The 19,221-nt window shown below is 56.1% G+C and overlaps 2 protein-coding genes and 1 pseudogene across 2 annotated transcripts in view; all 3 read right to left on the reverse strand.

Moving 5' to 3' along the window:
- Positions 1 to 19,221, reverse strand: part of LOC127461967 (ankyrin repeat domain-containing protein 26-like) — a 64,546-nt gene that overhangs the window by 12,326 nt on the left and 32,999 nt on the right. The window lies entirely within an intron of this gene.
- Positions 1,080 to 6,794, reverse strand: LOC127461971 (ankyrin repeat domain-containing protein 7-like). The gene is made up of 8 exons (XM_051770229.1): positions 4,502 to 6,794; positions 3,949 to 4,063; positions 3,530 to 3,703; positions 3,335 to 3,441; positions 2,537 to 2,627; positions 2,105 to 2,280; positions 1,843 to 1,936; positions 1,080 to 1,382 (listed from the first exon to the last, which is right to left on the reverse strand). Exons 1-8 carry the CDS (start codon positions 4,717 to 4,719, stop codon positions 1,080 to 1,082), a joined length of 1,278 nt encoding a protein of 425 aa, XP_051626189.1. The 5' UTR covers positions 4,720 to 6,794.
- On the reverse strand, positions 10,220 to 15,735 carry LOC127461974 (zinc finger protein 239-like; annotated as a pseudogene).

Here is a 19,221-nt window from a genome sequence, read left to right on the forward strand (position 1 = left end):
GGTCTGAGGAAGGGAAGGGTCTGAAGGAACTTTCCCCACAAAAGCCAGTGTCTGCTTTCACACCTGATGCTGGCCAGATGCAGAAAAGGGATTTTAGAAGGAAAATGCAGGAGGAAAAAGGAGTCTGTTATTCCCAGTCCAAAAAAGCATGGACTTACCTTTCCAGTCTCTTGGTGAGGCTTTTTCTGGTTTGGGCTTCCACCAGATACAGCTCTTTGTACTTGTCCACTTCTGCCTGGGTGGATTCCTTTTGAAAAGGTCTTTCTGCTTGGTTGCTTTTTGTCCTTCCCAGTGCACAGTCAAGATCTCTAATTCTGTCTTCTAACTGTTTTTTCAGTGACTCCACATGACTGGTTCTGATTTCTTCTAATGTCTCCTGGTGGGTTGCCTGTGCCTGAAGGAGACAGTGCACCTTCAACCACCACAAGAAAAAGAGAGCTCTGCCCAGCACAAAATTGCACACACCCACTTTCAAGGGCCCAGCCTTACTCAGAGAGGTGGCTCTGCCTCCTCACTCCCAGCAGCAACCAAGGCAGAACCCAGGAGCTACCAGGGCAAACAATTCTTTTCATTGGGAAAGAAGCCCAAATGAGCACTCTGCTTCAAAGCTACTAATGAAGAGGCACTGGATCTGTAGGGCAGGGCATGTCCAAAAGGATTCTTCAAAGACAAGAAGAGCACCTCCCACCTCCACCCCCTCACCCACACCCCTAGAATTTAAGTGATTCCTTTTCTGAGCACCTTCCCCCCTACAAGGACAAAGCAGTACCTGTAGGTCTGGCCATGACAGCTGCAAGTTGCCAAACCCATTCAAGGATGAGCAGTGAGAAGCAGAGCAGTGCACAGAGATCCCCCCATGCACTGCAAAGTGGGAATCTGCCTTGGGCAGCCTTTGCATTCAGGGACCTGCCGGCACATTCCACACCCATGACAGCACTCCTGCCCAACCAGATTGCCTTCTGCCACTGCCTTCAGCAAAGACAGAAGCTAACCCATAGAATACAAGAGCAAAAGAAAAAGACCAAAAACCATGGCCACAAGAGAAGTTTACGTAGCACTTGTGGACACTGGGGAGAAATTCACTTACTTGCAAAACTGACATTACTTGCAAGGCTGACATTTTGTTGCTTTTGACTTATTTCCTGGTCAGCTCCTTCTTCCACCTCTCCTTTACATTGTTCTTTTTGGCTGCCATCCAACACCAAAGTCTCCAAATCATGATGGAGTTTTGTCACCTCTTCTTGCAGCTGACATTTGCTCTTCTCCAGTTGTTCACACTTCCCAAGCAGAGTGGACAGCTCTTCTTGCAAAGCCTGGTTTGGGACCTCGAGCTGCATGCCTGTTCTAGGCTCCATGTCCAGCTGCTGGGAAAGTTCACCACCCTGTGCACAGAAAAATAAAAGAAAACTCAGCGTGATCTAAAGGCAGTGAATTCTGGGAAAACCTCTCAAGGGGGTGGCCATGGCAACTGTATTTATCATCTACTGGAAACGAGCCTAGGAAACACTTGAAAGATTCCCCAACAGAAAGAAGAAACTTTAGACCTACTTAAGAATTTGGGAGACACTTCTGGCAGCAATACTTCTGGGTCCATTGGAGCTCATGATGAAACTCCTCATTTAGAATCTAAGAATTCCTCCAGTGTCCAGCACACCAAATACCCTCAGGGCTTTTGTAGCAGCTGGGGAAAGGACCAGGCTGCTTTCTGAGCAGCCTCTGCCAAGGAGAAGGCAGAAGCTGAGTTCCCCAGGCTCTCCAGGAAAACTTCATCTGATAATTGCCCCACAGAAATAGGCAACTAGGCTCAAGAGTCACAGAAAGGCAAATTTAGGACCAGCTTACTGAGGTAGAGGCTTGCAGGGCTCTCGGAAGGGCTTCAACGCTCTCACTTGGCTGCTGCACAGTGGTTTCCAATCTGCTGTTCTCACTTGCAGAGCTTAAGAAGAAATACAGCTTTATTACCAGAAAAGCCAATGCCAGACAAACTGTGCTAAGGAACAGAAGCCACAGCAGAAGTGTCCTTCAAAATCCCACTGACTCTCCCCCTGTTTCCACCCAATCCCCAAAGCCACAGACCCCTCACTTCACTGGGTTCCTCTCTTACTCTTGCGCGTCTTCTTCCAGTTGGTTCACAGTCGGATTGGTCTTGCAAGATGCCAACAGGAGGTCCTGCAGTTCCTGGGAAGAAGTTACTGCCTCTCTTTCCTTGTCATCCAAGGCAGTCTTCAAGTCAGGAACACAATGCTCAGACTGAAGATGCTTTTCTTCCTCCTCCTGCAGCTGTAAAATCACGGGAAGAATCCACAGTTGTCAGGGGAGCTTTTCCAGAGAGGAGCCAGCTGCTGCTGAAGAACTCAGGTGCTGCATGTCTGTGTGCATCCCCTCTGCCCAAAGAACTGCAATCCATTCAAGTCCCTTCAAAGCTTCACTTCTACTCCCCAATGAACACACTGAACACTGTTTTGTCCGTTTTCAGGATGGATAGGAAGCAACAGGCACCCCCAGGTTTCTCCCTGTGGGGACAGGCTTTCCATACCTCCGCGCCAGCCCTGTCCAGCTCCTCCTGCAAGCGCAGATTATCTTCCTCCAGGTGAGCCTCATGGCTTCCAGGAACCACAAGAGCAGTCCTAAAGCATGCAAAATTTCATCGGAAACATGTCTGATCCTGCATCAGTTTTCCCCTGCTTGCTCCCAAAACAGCTCTTCCCCCCTTTCCTACAAGCTCCGGGAAAGCAAAGTCAAGTCCATGGAAGCATTGGAGAATTCCTCTTACAAGGGGCCTCCCTAAAGCAGCCTCAGCTACCAGCTCAGGCCATGCTGTTCAGGGCTCCTTGCACTGCTCTTCAAAGCCCCCCCACATGCGGTTGCACAAACTCCCAGGGCAAGCCCTTCGACCCCCTGACCATCTCCATGGCAGGAAGTTTTCTCCTTCTGTGCGCTCGGAGCCCCTCGTGTCCCCTGGGACAGTGTTGGTTCTCTTTCCCCCAACGCTTCCCTTCAGAGCACTGAACGCACCGACTCTGCCGTGCCTTAAACCCCCCTGGCCTGCAGAGCAGCCACGCTGCTGAGCTACTGGCAAGTTTCCCCGGGGCTCTGGCTCTGGGTGGGGAGAGGGCACCACAGACAAGGCTTTCTTGCAGACCTCAGCGGGCAAAGGACGAGAGCCCCTGAGGTAGGAGAGCAGCCAAGAGCAGACCTGCATTTACCAGTCCCACGGGGAACTGCTTCCACGGGGCTGCTCCTTCTTTTTCCCAGCTCATTGCCACGCCCCTCGTCTGGGTCACACTTGCAGACTACCCAGAACACCCGGGTGCTGTTTTGACAAAGCCCTCACCTTTCCCCCTGGGCTTGAGCAGGCCTGTCAGCTGCTTTGTTCACAAGGCACTCCAGAATCTCCTCGTGCTGTTGCAAGGCTGCAAGTTTCAAGGGGGTAAATCCCCACTAAAAGGAGAGAGAATCCCCATTAGAAAGACACAGACAAGCTCTGCAGCTGTTGGAAAGAGCAGCTTTAGCCCCGTGCCAAGGTTACCTGGTTCTGAGCATCACTGTTGGCATGATGCTCCAGTAACAGCCCTGCTACAGCTGTGTTTTTAGAGAGGACAGCCAGGTGAAGGGCAGTGTTGCCGTCAGCGTCTGCCAGATTGGGGTTGGCACCGTGTTCCAGCAGAACAGCAACACATTCTTCCTGCTCCTGCTGGACTGCCTGGCAACAACACACCAAAAGGGAAAGACTCCCAACTTTTCATCCCCCTCTGTCACAACTCCCTCCAGCTCCTGAGTGCTGCCATAGAAGACCATCTTCAAAGATTAGCTAACAGAGGCTGTGCCGTGCCCATTGCAATAGGTGTGTTTCTATGGCCCTGCCCTGCAAGGAATCCCTCCAGACACCTCCCCTTTAACACCCCAGCACTAAGCCCCACCTCCAAGCTCAGAAGGCATTGCACACACCTTCATCAGGGCCGTTCTCTTGAAGTTGTCAGTGAGGTTGGGCTGGCTGTTCTTCCTTAGCAGATATCTGACGACATCTGCATGGCCATTGGCCGAAGCCAGATGCAGAGGTGTCCTAAAAATTAAACAGACTCTCTTAACCCAGACAGACAAAGGACGAGCCCAAGCTGTGTCTGTACCCAACACCCTGGGGACCCTGCCCGGACTCTGCTCCTGCTGCTGCTGCTGCTGCTGCTGCTGCTGCTGCTGCTGCTGCTGCTGCAACCCTGCCCTGATGAGCCAGAGGGCAGAAGAGAACAGGTGAGGGCTGAGCAGCTGCAGAACAGCCCTGCAGAGAGAGCACGGCCAAGGGGCAGGTGGGCAACACGCGTTTGCAGCAGCGCTGGAGCCCGGGCGGCAGCTGCAAGCAGTGAAAAGCTCAAGAGTTCCCTGTCCCAGCTGACAGGGCAAATGTCACTTTTCAAGCCTTGTCCCTAAGAGAGGGCTGGCGAGGACTACTGCAGCTTGGCTCAGGAGCAGGCAAGGTGTGCCATCAGCGTGGCCCAGAACTCACCGCATCTCCTGGTCTGGCCTGTCGATGCCGACTACCTTGACGTACCAGCGCCAGCGCCTCAGCCAGCCCAGGTCACCGCGGGCGGCCGCGCGGTGCAGCCTGCCCAGCCCCTGCTCCCGGAGCTGGGAGGCGCTGCTGGAGCTGGTGGCAGCCCAGGGCTGCCCACTGGGGCTGCTGGAGGGCGACTGCCGTCGCTTCTTGCTCAGAAGCCACGGCATGGCCCTGCTTGGAGCTCCCAGCAGCAGGAAGGGCAAGAAGGCCCCGGCGGGCTGCCGGGAGCCAAGTGGGGATGAGGAATGGGACGGGGCGAGGTTTAGGGGGAGGGTGACAAAGGGGCGAGAATAAGGACGGGCACAGGGTATGAAGCACAAGGCAGACGAGGTCGCCCTGCGCAGTGGTCGTGGCCTGCAGCTGCCAAGACGGCGATGCAGGCGCGCAATGCTCCCCGAGCGGGATGTGCTGCTGCTCCCCGAGAGGCTACAGCAGCTCTGAGCGCCGGCTGCGGGCACCAACAAAGCCGTGCCCGACTGGCGCCTGTGGCGTCACAATGGCTGGTGGAAGGCTCAGCACGTCAGCGTGGGGTGTGACAGAGGCCACGGGGCAGGGTGGGGCCGGGCGGGACAGGGCAGGGCGGGGCAGGTGTGAGGGCGGCCCTGCTGGGCCTTGTGGCAAGGAGGCGGCCTGGGCCTTGTGAGGGTGGCCGGCGGGAGTGGGCACTGCCCCGCCTCAGGGCGCCCGGGGCAGGGCCCGGGACGCTCCCACCGGGCCGGAGGCTGCGGTAGGCGCTGGAGCAGCTCCCTGTCATGGTTTGAGAGCCCCGAAATCTAATTCCCTAGTCCAAGACCCCCTCCCACATCTCAGCCCAGTGTGAGATGGGTTTTCCAGACACCACACAAGACTCAAAATGGGGGGAAGGGAATATATATTGCAATGACTCTACAGATACAAATAAATATTATAATACATCATATACAATCTCAACTACCTCTACCATGATAAAACAGTATTTACAATGGATCAAATCTCTTCTCTCTCCAAATAAAAGTCCAGGAGGGAAGAAGGAAGAGATCCTTTCCACTCTCAGAGCAGTAGTCTTTCCAGGGTAGCAGTCTATCTCTCTCTCTTCCATGCAGCAGCTGTAGCTGGATCTCTGCCAGTACACACGAGGAGGGTATCCAAGCCCCTCAGCCCTTCCACTCCAAGCGAGGGTCTTCTCTTCCGTGGGCTGCGTTCACTGGGACAAAGGTCGCTTCACCACGTCATATCAACGAAGTGCAGAAGCCTTCGTGACGGTCCTTATCTTCAGGGGATTCAAGCCCCCTTTGCAGAGCTCCCATGCTCTGTCTCAAAGCAGCAGGGGGGGCGAAGCCCTCTTCCGCATTCCTTTGGCTGTCCCGGTTCAGCTCTGGGAAGCCCTGAGCTTTTCAGCTCCTCTCTTTTCAGTGCTGTAGCACTCTAAGACTCTTCTTAAGTAAGAGTCCATCATCTTCCTCCTATCTAGGAGGTCTCAGAGGGGTTTGGGGACTTATTTCAGTTCTTACCCAAACTCTCATTCTCTCTGTAGAGCTTTGTTCTCTCTCTGCTGCCGGTTCTCTTTCTTTTTCAGATAACTCTGTGTTTTCCTTGGCTGCATGCTGTCTCTGCTGCTTCTCTCTTATCTCTTGGCTCTCTGCCACTTCTCCTTGGTCAGCGCTGTTTTGCCGCTGCTCCTGCTGCTCATGGTGGAGAAAAAAACTTCCACCTTCTCAGCTACAGGTACTTAGCCCAGTCTTATACTGTTCCAAGTCCCTGTAGCAGTGCTTGGGACTTGCAAGCAAGGGCCCAAGGGCTGGGGGGAGGCCATAGCCCCAGTGGGGCTCCGGGCCCCTCAGCTCGTGGCTTCACAACATGGCCACCTCTCCAACAACTACTACAACTACCTTCTTTTCCAGTCTGGTTGTTGATATGTTTATATTTTGCAGGAGTGCTCATTGGTTTAACCCCAAGGGTCACCACCCCCTGGGGGTTACCATTTTATAACTCTAGGGGGAAAACATTTTTTCTGCCACCACACTCCCGCATCACCCGCTCTGGCTTTTTGCTTAAGCCTGGAGCTAGGCTGCCTCTGGACACACTTCCATGAAATGAGGCTCAGGATAAAGTGGCATCCCAGCCCAAGCAGGCGGGGGCCACCACAGCTCTCAAGAAATGCCCACCCAGCACTCCAAGCCTTCCATGCCAGAGTTCCAGGACAATTCCCCAACTCCTTTGTCTTGTCCCTCTTGAAGAGCAGACACCTCACCCCCTCTCCCCCTCACAACTGCTCTCACCTGCTGTTTTACCAGATGCCAACAGTGAATTTCTGCTCTGCTGCTCCACCAGCCAACAGGCAGCACACAGCAGAGCAGGAAGAAACTTTCAAACACATCTTGTCCCACTTTGCCCCAATGACAACACCAAGTGAAGGACCAGAAGTTCTGCACCAGCTTTCTCAGGGGAGGGATGCTACAATGGACTGCAAGCAGGCTGAAGAAATTTCCCTTTTTCTTTACGGGCTACAAACCAGTCTGCTTCCCACAGGATCAGGGATTTGCCTGTGTTTTAAGGCTACCAGGAGTTTACTCACTATCTTCTGCCCAGAACACAAAGAGGAGGGCTCGAAAGCACTGCAAGAGTCTGGCAACTGAGTAGTAGCAATAGCTCACCTGGAGGCCATGATCTTAACACCACTGTGCTTCAAGCCTTCCCGGAGGAAGGGCACACATTTGCCTGGCCTCTGGGACAGGCTGAAGATGAAGCTGTGAGCAGAGCTGAAGGGAGCAGAGGACAGCTCTGGCTCGGCCTTCAGGCCTGGCTTCTCTTTCAGCCTTGAAAATGTCTGCTGGACTGATTTGCACTCAGAGCAAGGACAGAGAGAGAAGTTTTAACTCCCGGTCTGGGAAGAAAGCCTTAAGACACCTTCAAAAATATGACTCTCCTCATCCCTCCCACCTAGGCCCAAAGAGCTCCGATTCTGTCACCAAACGCAGCAGTTCTCCTCAAATGTCGGGACAGTTCTGGCAGCTGTGCCCTTTCTGCCAAAGTTGGACAGGTCCCCACCTGTCCCAGAGGCAAGCAGAGGGAAGAAGAAGGGACAGCCTTGGGATGGGGGAATGGGAGAAGCAAAGCCGGCAGGGGGAACAGAAGAAAACGAGGACACATCCTGGAGTCTTGATGGCGACTGCCGTTGGTTCTTGCGGAGGAGCCCCTCTATGCTGTGTGTGCTTTTGCACAGGCTGCACTGTGGGTATGGCCCTGCTCTGCTGGTGGCCACTGCTCACCCTCTGCACAGAATCATGGAAAGACTAAGGTGCTCTAGTCCAAGTCCTGTTTTGGAACAGGGTTTCCTAAAGTCAGTTGTCCTGATCCCTGAAGGCTGGGAAAGCCAGGAAAGACGTAGGTAAAGAACACATTCAGTATTCCTGCTTTTTTCCTGTCCTGTGGAACAAGCTCCCCCATCTTGTTGAGAGATGGGCCCACATTTTCCCTGCTTTTCCTTTTGTCACCTACAGACTTAAAGAAGTCCTTCCTGTTGTCTCTGACATCACTGGCCTGATTCAGTTCCATTTGGGCTTTGGCTTTACCAACTTCACCCCTGCATGCCCAGATAACATTTCTGTTTTCTTTCTTTGCGTCCACTCTCTGTAAGCTTCCTTTTTGTGTTTGAACAAGAAGTTCCTTGTCAAGCCATCCATGCAGGCCTCCTGGAATTTTTGCCTGACTTCCTGCTTTTTAGGATGAAACTCTCTTGAGCTCGATAGAAGTGATCCTTGAATATTAACCAGCTCTTTTGTGTCATGGTGCTTTGCAAGGTGTTGCAAAGGCTGTTAAACCCAACAAGTATGGAAAGGGGGTTTCGATGAGAAGAAAATTAGTAGGATCAAACCCAGGATGAATGGGCTCTGTCTGTAGCATTGTGCCAGATTCAATGAAATTTACCAGTAACACAGTTCCCTGTGGCACAGCTGCTGGGATGTGGAGCACAAGTCCTCACTGCTGTGTTAACTTATGAGCCTTGCAGTCATTCAGCCCCCAAGGACAGCTCCGTTTGTGTTCACAGAGATCCAATGACAGTAAGAATCCCTGCCCAGCCTAGTGTTCAAAGGAGACGACAGTGTAGAGATGGGGGAAATACATTGGGGGATTTGTTCCCCAGTGTCACGGGTTTACTTGTTCTAAAAAACCAAAGAGAATTTTCTTTCCCCTGCTGCCTGTGGGGGAGGGATGTTGAATGGGGAGGACAGTTTTCTGCCTTGGGTGATTACCTACCCAAAGGAGCTGGCTGGCAGAACTACATTCCAGCCTGACAGCTCTCTCTGGGGCTGGGGGGGGCTCCTGAGGAGTTTTTTTCTCCCCTCCTCTCCTTGGAAAGTGGCACTTCACTTTTTGCCTTAACGGAGGCAAGGGGGGTGTGTGTTGGAAAAAGCTCTGAGGTCGTTTTGCTCTCGACCTGGTCATCTGGCTGCTCTCCGGCCTCGGCTTGCCTGCACACTGCTCTGTCTCCAGCCCCAATCTGCTCAGATTTCATCGGAGAGTTTTGTGCTCATCGACGAAAAAAGGGGAGTCCTGACCACAGCCAGGCACAGACAGCGTGAGTTTAGTGGGAAAGAAACCGCCCTTCTTTCCCCTTTTCCCCTTCCCCTCCTCGGGGGAAAATCTCCATTTTCGGCTTTTGCTGCGATCCGGGGCCCAACAGCGCCCCCTGCTGGCCAACACCGAGCACTGCAGGTCCCGCCCCTTAGAGATCCAACAGCGCCCCCTGCTGGCCAACACCCAGCACTGCAGGCCCCGCCCCTCCAGGGATCCAACAGCGCCCCCTGCTGGCCAACACCCAGCACTGCAGGCACCGCCCCTTAGAGATCCAACAGCGCCCCCTGCTGGCCAACACCGAGCACTGCAGGCCCCGCCCCTTAGCGATCCAACAGCGCCCCCTGCTGGCCAACACCCAGCACTGCAGGCCCCGCCCCTCCAGGGATCCAACAGCGCCCCCTGCTGGCCAACACCCAGCACTGCAGGCCCCGCCCCTTAGAGATCCAACAGCGCCCCCTGCTGGCCAACACCCAGCACTGCAGGCCCCGCCCCTTAGCGATCCAACAGCGCCCCCTGCTGGCCAACACCCAGCACTGCAGGCCCCGCCCCTCCAGGGATCCAACAGCGCCCCCTGCTGGCCAACACCCAGCACTGCAGGCCCCGCCCCTTAGAGATCCAACAGCGCCCCCTGCTGGCCAACACCCAGCACTGCAGGCCCCGCCCCTTAGAGATCCAACAGCGCCCCCTGCTGGCCAACACCCAGCACTGCAGGCCCCGCCCCTCCAGGGATCCAACAGCGCCCCCTGCTGGCCAACACCCAGCACTGCAGGCCCCGCCCCTCCGGGGATCCAACAGCTCCCCCTGCTGGCCAACACCCAGCACTGTAGGCCCTGCCCCTCCGGGGATCCAACAGCGCACCCTGCTGGCCAACACCCAGCACTGCAGGCCCCGCCCCTCCGGGGATCCAACAGCTCCTGCCAACCGGGATTGGAATTGCGCCAGAGCACAGGGAAGTATCAAACTCTTTCCTTTTTTTGAAGGGGACTTTTTGGGCACAGGATTATTGTTTAGTTGGGTTTGTGTTCTCTTGCTGGTTTTGCCAATACACATGTATCCTTTACTAAAGGGCTGTTATTTCTTCCTTTTTTCCATACTTCCTCAATTGGAGCCTCTTAATTTTGGATTGACAATTGCTGAGAGAGAGGACTTTGGTCTACTTCATAACTCATCCTCCTTAGCAAAACATTCCAGTCTATTTACACTCAGACAGGAGGGTAGTGGAGTGGTTTCAACAGGCCCCTGGCATCTGGCCAGGGTCAAACCACGACACAAGGGGAACCAGGAGGATGTGGAGACCCCGTCACGGGAGAGTGGAAGGCTCAGACTAAGTTTTAAAAAGCAAAGCCTTGCCAGAGAGTCTGGAGGTGCAGGAAGGACTCCCTGGCTTTCCGAACTCCTTCCCAGGGAAGGGTTTGGGTGCAGCTGAATCCTCTCTTAGCCCTGGATGTGTTCACGGTTTAAATTTAAAGGAATTAAAGAGCTCTTAAACCACTTTGTCCTGCAGGTTTTAATGATGGTAAAACAAGAATATTTATATAAAATGAATACTGTACTTTATACAAATGATCAGACAAAAACCTTAATCAGAACTATTTACTGCACAACGGAAACACTAAAACAATATAAACACTAAAAGTCTACTAGTAGAGTCTAATAAAGCATAAAGCAGTACAGGGCACTGGAACGAAGTATTTATTGAAGCAGTTCTATTAAAGCTGGAAAACAGAAATAATTATTAAGTAGAGATGTGATGTAACTCACCCAGACCAAAGCTCGTGGGGAGATCTTCTTCTCAGCCTCAAGAAGTGACCTTGGAGGGCATCCCCAGCCAAGGGAGGAATCTCCACACACCCCCCAGAGAGGGTTTTGTAAGAAAGAACTCGACTGAATGACAGGGGACTGGACTTTTTATAGGATAAAGTGATTGAGTGCCAGGCCCGCCTTTCCAAGCCAGCTCTCAGCTTATCTGTTAACTCAGACTTCAACCAGCAGGGTGTGTGTTCAACGTTGGACCAATCAGGATGGTTTTAGCAGAGTTAACACTGAGACAACACCCTGGCTCCAGCAGCTGATCTTGTGTGACAGCTTGATTATGAGTTTGATTGGACCTTGGGTCTGGCCAGGCTGGGACTATCCTGCCAGTCCACCAGCCAGGGGTCTTCCCAACGTGGGTCACTGGGAATGTGGGTCACCAAGCCTGTTCCCAAGGTGGGTCACTGGGAATGTGGGTCACCAAGCCTGTTCCCAAGGTGGGTCACTGGGAATGTGGGTCACCAAGCCTGTTCCCAAGGTGGGTCCTCCAGCAGGTGATGGAGTTGGAGCAGCAGATGAAGCTCTTCATGCAGTTGGGGCACTCACACGGCTTCCCTTACTGGTGGGTCTGTTGGTGTTTGGTCAAGGCAGAGCTGTGGGTGAAGCTCTTCCCACACTCCTCACACTTGTAGGGCCTCTCCCCGGTGTGGCTGTGTCGGTGCTTCACAAGGGTGGAGTTGCGTTTGAAGCCCTTCCCGCAGTCAGTGCAGCGGAAGGGCTTCTCATCCGTGTGTGTCTGCTGGTGCTTGAGGAGGTCCGAGCTGCTCCGAGACCTCTTTCCACACTCGAGACATTGGTAGGGCCATTCCCCCGTGTGGGTCTTCTGGTGCTGGGTCAGGTTGGATTTGATGCTGAAGCTCTTCCCACATTCTGAGCACTTGTAGGGCTTATCCCCCGTGTGCACGCGCTGGTGGGCAATGAGGCCAGAGCTGTCTCTAAAGGCTTTCTTGCATTCCCCACATTTGTAGGGTTGGGGCCCCCGTTCCCCAGTGTGGATCTGCTGGTGGCGGATCAGGTGGGAGCTGACGGTGAAGCCCGTCCCGCATTCCAAGCACTTGTAGGGCCGTTCCCCCGTGTGCACCCGGCGGTGGGTGAAGAGGTGGGAGCCATAGATGAAGGTCTTCCCACATTCCGCACACTCGTAGGGCCGTTCGCCAGTGTGGACACGCTGGTGGGCAAGGAGGTTGGAGCTGTTGCAGAAGCTCTTCCCACAGCTGGGGCACTTGTAGGTCTTCTCCACGGCAGTGACGTGCTCCTGCACCACCAGCTCGGAGCTCCGGCTCACGCTCCGGCCGCCTTCCCGGCACAGGCTGGCTCTTTCCTCCTCAGAGCACCCTGGGCTGGCTTTGGAGCCCCTCCTCCTGAGGGATCTCCGGCCCTTTTCCTCCCCGCTGCCTTCCTGCGCTGTGGAGCCCTTCAAAACGGCCTCTCCCACCAGGGTCTGCCAGGGGGATTTGTCCTCTGTGCCCTCCGTCCTCAGCTCGGGGCCTGGGGCAGGAAGGAAGGACAGGGAGGGGATTTGCCTCCGGCCCAGAGGGAAGGGGGAGGAGCAAGAAGACAGAGAGGAAGGAGGGTAGAGAAGGAAGAAGGAGAGGAAGGAATATGAAGGGAAAGAACAAGAAGAAAAAGCAACAAGGAGAGGAAGAAGGAAGAAGGAAGAAGAAGGAAGGAAGAAGAAGGCCCAGAACTGGACACAGCACTCGAGGTGTGGCCTCACCAGTGCCAAGTACAGGAGAAGAACCACTGCCCTGGTCCTGCTGGGCATGCTGGTCCTGAGAGAAGGAAGGTGCAAGGAGACAAGGAATGACAGAAAGGAAGCAGAAGATGGAACAGAAAGAAAAAGGAGAGAAAGGAAGGAGAAGGAAGAAGGAGAGAAAGGAAAAAACATAAGGAGGAAGGAGAGGGAGGAACAAGGAGCAGGAAGAAGGAAGGAAAAGGAACGAGGAGTGGAAGGAAGAAGCTCAGGGAGGGGATTTGCCTCCGGCCCAGAGGGAAGGCCAAGGACATCCCCCCAAATCCGGCCCTGGCAGGACGGCGGCGGCAGCGGGGTTGTCCTGCAGCCGGGGGCGATGCTGGGCTGGGAGATACAGGACAAGACAGGGCAAAGGGGCACTGACTTCCTCCTCACCTGCCTGGGGGGCCAACGGCATCTTCCTCTTTCTTGCAGCCTCCTTCATCTGGCCAAGCTTTGGGAAGGAGAAATCCTGCTGTGGGGGGAAAAACAAGAGGTGAGCACGTTGAGTTGGGGGTTCCTCCCGCCCAAGTCCATCTCTAGAAGTCCCCAAGCACCTCGTGTCCATAAAAAACTCCTAAACACCAAGTCTCAGCCAAAAAAAAAACCCCAGAACTCCAAGGTTCAGACCAAAAAAACCCTTCCAGGAGTTCCCCATCTCAGGTCTCTCCACTTTGTGGTTCTGGGGGTCCCCCCGTTTGGGCCAGTCCCCCCTTGCCTGGCCAGTCCCAGTTTTCCAGACCCCACACCCCTCTTTCTTTGACTCCAGGACCCTCCTGCCCCCACTTTCCTCACCATCCCACCTCTCCCTGATGACGAATTTGTGCCCCAAAAGGTGCAGAGGAACTGATCAGAGACAAGGTTTAGTCTTTAAGCAGCAAGGTAATTATTTTATGCAACATTGGGGAACTCCCAGCTCGCGCTGGACAAAGAGTTTCAAAGCACTCAGTGAAAAGCCAGACTATTTATACAATTTTTGCGAGAGATTACATCATCGTTTTATGCATATTCATATTATTGCAAAATCTAGTTATAATATTCATAGCAGGCGGAGTTAGGGCGGAGTAAGGGGCGCAGTCATCATTTTGTGGAGAATTTCGGGGGTACATGCTGTTACTTCAGCTTCAGGGGTCATTGCTTTACTCCTCTTTCTGGGTAAACTTTTGAACTTTCCTTAATTTGGCTGACTCCAACATGTATTTGGCAGGAGTTTCTGATATTTGGCAGGAGATTCTGGACTCTGGTCCTTCTCTTTCCCCTTATCTCCCTGTGTTCCTTCCATATGTCTATTTATGAGTGTGTTAGCATTTTTGGAGCTCTTACTTTCTGTTCTTTTGTGTCAGTGTGTCAGATTTATGTATGTGTTATCTTCCACTAGTCCTTGAAACTTAGTTCTTTGTTTCTTTGCTCAGAGTATGCATTCTAAGTTAACTCTTCAGGCCTTGCTTTGTTTCATCCAAGTCCCTCCATCCCCCTGTTTCCTTCACCCTGGGGACCCCTGGCCCCCCATTCCTGGCTATCCCACCTCATCTCATCCTCAGACCCTCTTTTCCTTGACCCTGGGACCCCCTGGAGCCCCTTCCCAGTTCTCACAGCTCTCCCCGTTTCTCCCTTGCCTTGACCTTGGGACGACTCTGACCCCAAAATCTCCCTGTCTGCCCAGTTCCCCACTCCTGCCTTATCCTGCAGGGTGCTCCTGGAGTGTCCCAGGGACCCCCTGAATGCCTCATTCCTGGACACCAGGTCCCCCCTTCACCCCCTTATCCAGACCACCACCCCCTGCACCCACTTCCCCGGCTACAGAACCCCCTGCACCCCCTTTCCCAGCCATCCTGCCTCTCCCAGACTCCCTTTTCCTTTACCCTGCCACTCCCTGGACCCCCATTCCTGCCCATCAGGACCCCCCTGCACCTCCTCTCCAACACTGGGACTCTCACCCCCTTCCTCAGCTCCAGGACCCCCCTGCACCCCCTTTCCCAGCCATCCCACCTCTCCAAGTCCCCACACCCTCCCTTCTCCTTCGCCCTGCCACCCCCTCCACCCCCACTCCTGCCTTTCCCACTCCCCAACCCCTCCTTTCCTCAACACCCGGCACCCCTGAACTGCCCTTCCTGCACATCCCGGCTCTCCCCACCCACTGAACCCCCTTTCCCTCACACTGGAGGCCCCTGCACCCTCCTTTCCTGGACACAAGGACCCGAGAGACCCCCTGGGCCTCCTCTCCCAGTCCCTACAGCCCCCCTTTTGCCTTCCCTCTGGGACACCCCCAAAGCCCCATTCCTGGCCACAGGAACCCCCTGGCACCCCCTTATTCTGCACTAAGACCCCCCTGCAACCTCCTTTCCCGCCCAGCCCGCCTCTCCCAGCCCCCAGGCCCTGCTTTTCCTTCACGCTGCTACCCCCTGCACCCCCAGGCCTGCCTTTTCCACAACCCACAGGACCCTTTTCTTTGGAACACGGGGGGACCCCCTGAACCCCGGGTTCTGCCCATTCTCCCGACCCCCAGGACCTCCCTTTCCCCCACACCGCCGACCCCTGGGCAGGGGATCTCCCCGGACCCCCCATCCCACCTCTCCAGAGCCCCGCACTCCCCTTTCCTCGGCCCTGGCATCCCCCAAAACCCCCTTCCCCAGCACTCTGCCCCCCGACAGCCCCAACACTCACCCCAAAAAACACTCCCAGGCTTCCCCCTCTCCCACCTCCCCACTTTGGGGGGCGGGAATTGGGGAACTCCCGCCACTGTTGGGGACAATCAAAGAGTTCCCGACGCGTGGCCGGGGCCTTTGTTCGGCCTGCCGGGAATTCCCAACAAACATCCCGGCCCCCATCAGCCGCTGGGGCCCGGGGGTCCCTCCTCTCCAGGGATCGAGCTGTGGGGACACGAAGGGACCCCCACGGGAACCCCTTTGCCGCTCTCCCACCTCCCCTTCTTCCCCTCTCCCACCCTTTGCCCGTCGCCCCCCGCTGCTTTGGCACTGACCCACCCCCTCTCTCGCTCACTTTGGGGCTCCCAGCCCCTCTTCTCCTTCCCCTCTGCCCCTTTGCCATCGGGGCCCCCCAACTCACCTCGAGCTCCCGGCTCGGGGATGGAGCGAGGGGAGGAGGAGCGGGCAGAGGCAAAGGGGGAGGAAGAGGAGGAGCATCGCCCCCCTGAGCGGGCGGGGAGGGGGAGCTCGGCTGCGGTGGGTTGGGGGTGTGCGGGGGGTTTTGGGGGGATGTTTGGGGCTGAGCCGCAAATGGTCCTCGGGGGGTCCCCGGGAGGTGGTTTGGTTGGGGGGGATCCCGGGGTGGGTTCCCGGCAGAGGCGGGAGGTGGGCGGGGGGATGCGGGGACCCCCCGCGGTGGGGGTCGGTGTTGCGGGGTCAGGCCCCGCCGCCCCCATTGTCAGCCCGGTGCCGGCGGGGGGGGACGCGACGAGCCCCTTTTTTAGGGCCCCCGGAGTGGGGAGAGCAGAGAGGGGCGACAGCGGAGCTGGGGGACCCCCGGCAGCCTGGGGGGGCGGGAGGGGAAGCGCGGAGAGGGGGAGCCCAGAGGGGTGGGGGGGCCGGGGACCCCCGGCCCCTGGAAGAGGGGGCTCCGAGAGGGGGGACCCCGGGGATTCCCGGCATCTGCAGCAGCCCGGAAAAGGCAGAACCCGGAGAGGGGGCCCCCAAAACACGAGGGACCTGCAACAGCCTGAACGGGGGGACCCCCAGAACCCCAAAGTGCAGAGAGCGTGAACTTCGGGGAGGGATTTTTAGAGCCTTTTCCACGGGCCTCCCTCCCCTGGCTGTGGTCTCCCTGTTTGTCAGCACTGTCAGGTTTGCCCACCTGAAGCCCCCCTCCATCTCCTCCCCGCTGCTGGAACTGCTGAGGTCAGTTCTGGACTCGGTGGTGCCTCCAGCACTGAACCCCCCCAGGAGGAACCAGGACCTCAAGGGTGCCTGGAGGAAAATGACTGGATGCTTTTCAGTATCCAGGATGTCAGACTGCTTTGTGCCACGTGTCCATTTTGTTGTTGTATTGCTGTATTTTATATTTGCATTCCTTTTTTGTTTTAACTTGTGTTACTGTTTTCTATAAAGGAATGTCATTAGTCATCTATTGCTACACCAGTACCTACCATTGCTGTGTACAGACACACTGAGGTGCCACGATCCCTGTGTATTTCAAGAAAATCAAGTGCCCTGCAGTGACCTGTGTGTCCAAGATGCTTCCTCAGCCCTTCTCTGGAGCTGCAGGGGCAGTGCCTTTGTGCAGAGGAGGAGGGAAGAGATTCCCAGCCCAGCAGCAGGGCCAGGGCCAGGGGCTCTTGCTCTTTCCACGTGTGGTCTTTCCAGTTCCCCATTCCCCTTCCCAGCCCTCTGTGGGTGCAAGGCCTGAGTGCTCCGGCAGCTTGGTCACAGTCCTGCTGTGTGTCCGTGCTGGGATCACAGGCAGGGACAGGCCCTGGCACTGCTGGCACAGTTTGGGGGCACAGTGGGAAACAGGGTCTGACTGGGGCTGTCCAAGCACCGTCCCCAAGGAGCACAGCTTGGTGTCGGGGGCAGGGGAGGGTCAGGGACAATCAGCCAAGGCCCCTCAGTCCTTCCCTGGGCTCTGGGAGGGATGGGAAAGGGGATCAAAGGAGCCAGCGGGTGTCAAATGCCCCCAGATCTCAAGGACCAGGCTCGGGGCTGAAGGGATGGAGAGCAGCCCTGCATCCAAGGCCATGGGGATAGTGGGGGATGAAAAGCAGGATGGGAGCCAGCAATGGGAGCTCACAGCCCACAACCCCCCCCGTGTCCTGGCTCATCCCACAGCGTGGGCAGCAGGGCAGGGGGGTTCTGCCTCTCTGCTCCGCTCAGCTGAGACCCCCCTGCAGTGCTGCCTCCAGCTCTGGGGCTGCCTCAGGGTGTGGTTTTCTGTTGAGGAGGAAAAGGCAGGACTGAGTCAGGTCAGACTCTATTGGCAAAATGTGTCTCTCTTTTTAGGAAGACCTCTCTGCCTCCCCCTCCCATGAGCTCTGGGTTTTGCTGGCTGATGGGGGCTTTGAGAGCAGGGACCCTGTGACAGGCTCCCGAGGAATCCTCCTTGCTGTGAGAGGCAGCTCGGGACACGGGGTGATCCGAGATTAAATGTGCCTGTGACACATCAAAGCGTTTCCAGCCCTGCTGTTCACAGTTTGCCCAACTGCAGAGCAGAGCTGAGGGGATTTGCTGTAGTTTTGTTACAGTTTCACTTGGCACATTTAGGAGTGAATTTGGATGGGTGAAATCCCTGACGTTTCTGATGTTCTCCAAGTGAAATCTCGTGGGTCCTGGGAGGCAAAGGGATGGTCTCAGTGCAGAGAGAAGAACTACGCTGGCCATCACTCCTGTTCTCAGCCACCCCTCGCTGGCAGCTTGGAGCTGAGGGAGGATCACACTAAGGAGCTCCCTTAAAAAGAGACAGGACCTTTCTGGGAGCAGAGGAATCCAGGCTGAAAGGGCAGATTGACAGACTCCTTGTCTTTTCTCAGGGTGCCTGATTAGGATCTCCTCTTTCTTCTCCCAGACTGCTACACAGAGGGATCAATGTAGCTGCCCAGAGCATTTCTATGGCTCTACCACCGAGGTGTCCTCTCCATGGGGATCCCAGACAGCACAGAGATACTATGGCAGAGCTGTGCCTTTCTGGAGGACACCCTGCAGGACACCCGGGGAAGCAGCTGAATGTCCTGAAGTTGCCTGGAGGGCACTTGGGCATTTTGCTCCCACAGACACATCCCCACAGCAGCACCCAAAGGGTTTGTGTCTGGACAGGAACCTGCCACCCCAAAGCCCCTGCACTGCCTGAGAAAAGCCAATGGTGAGAAGAAGAACAGCCCAGACAACAGGGGATGGCAGGGAAATGCCACAATGCGGCTGCCAAGGGAGGAGGGACACCCAGAGAGAGATGGAAATGGGGGCCTTGTCCTTGCCTGGGCTCTGGCTGCTGCAGGGCAATGCACAGCCCAGGGGCCATGGCCTGAGGGCACAGGCTCTGCTTAGGCTGGGAAAGGAGCCCAGGCAGGAGCTGCTCAGGGAAGGGGTCTGTGCCACAGGGACAGCAGGGAGGGGCCCACATCCCCCTGCCCAGCACTTGTGGCAGCAGCTCCCTGTCCCTGCCTGCCTGTCTCTGGGTGAGGAGCTGTTCCTGCCAGCAGCCCCTCCCTGGGCCCAGCTCAGCTCCCTGCCAGTGCTGCCAGAGCCGTCCCCAGCCCAGTGCCCAGGGGCAGCTCTGCCTGGGCAGGGGCTGCAGAGCAGATCCCAGACCCCTGCGGTGGCTGGGAAGGGGGAGGTGTTCGGGGGGGATGTGCTTCCTGAGAAGGGCCCCTGGAAATGGAGGAGGTGGAGCTGAAGCTGTGAGGAGCCCTGACCCTGCAGCTGAAGGGCCCTGCCCTGCCCTGCCCTGCCCTGAGGGGTCACTCCTTCCACCCACCCCTTCTCCCCCAGCCCCGTGGCAGCTCCTTGGCCAGGCTGAGAGCTGACCCTGGCAGGCAGCAGAGTCCCTGCCCCAGCACACAGAGCCCTGGGGGCAGGACCCTGCTCTGCACCACAGCCCTGGGCACCCCTGGCTGCACCCCCAC

The sequence above is a fragment of the Manacus candei genome, unplaced genomic scaffold (genome assembly GCF_025592945.1).
Source record: "Manacus candei isolate 608988 ecotype Guabito, Panama unplaced genomic scaffold, ASM2559294v1 h1tg000117l, whole genome shotgun sequence".
NCBI classification, from domain to species: Eukaryota; Metazoa; Chordata; class Aves; order Passeriformes; family Pipridae; genus Manacus; species Manacus candei.

What these genes read in the sequence shown, in the direction of transcription:
- LOC127461971 (XM_051770229.1), bottom strand. Translation starts at nt 4,719, where the DNA reads ATGCCGTGGCTTCTGAGCAAGAAGCGACGGCAGTCGCCCTCCAGCAGC. An exon ending in AGGCCAGACCAGGAGATGCG is followed by an intron (nt 4,064 to 4,501) that starts GTGAGTTCTGGG and finishes TTTAATTTTTAG; the next exon opens with GACACCTCTGCATCTGGCTT. An exon ending in ACAGTGATGCTCAGAACCAG is followed by an intron (nt 3,442 to 3,529) that starts GTAACCTTGGCA and finishes CTCTCCTTTTAG; the next exon opens with TGGGGATTTACCCCCTTGAA.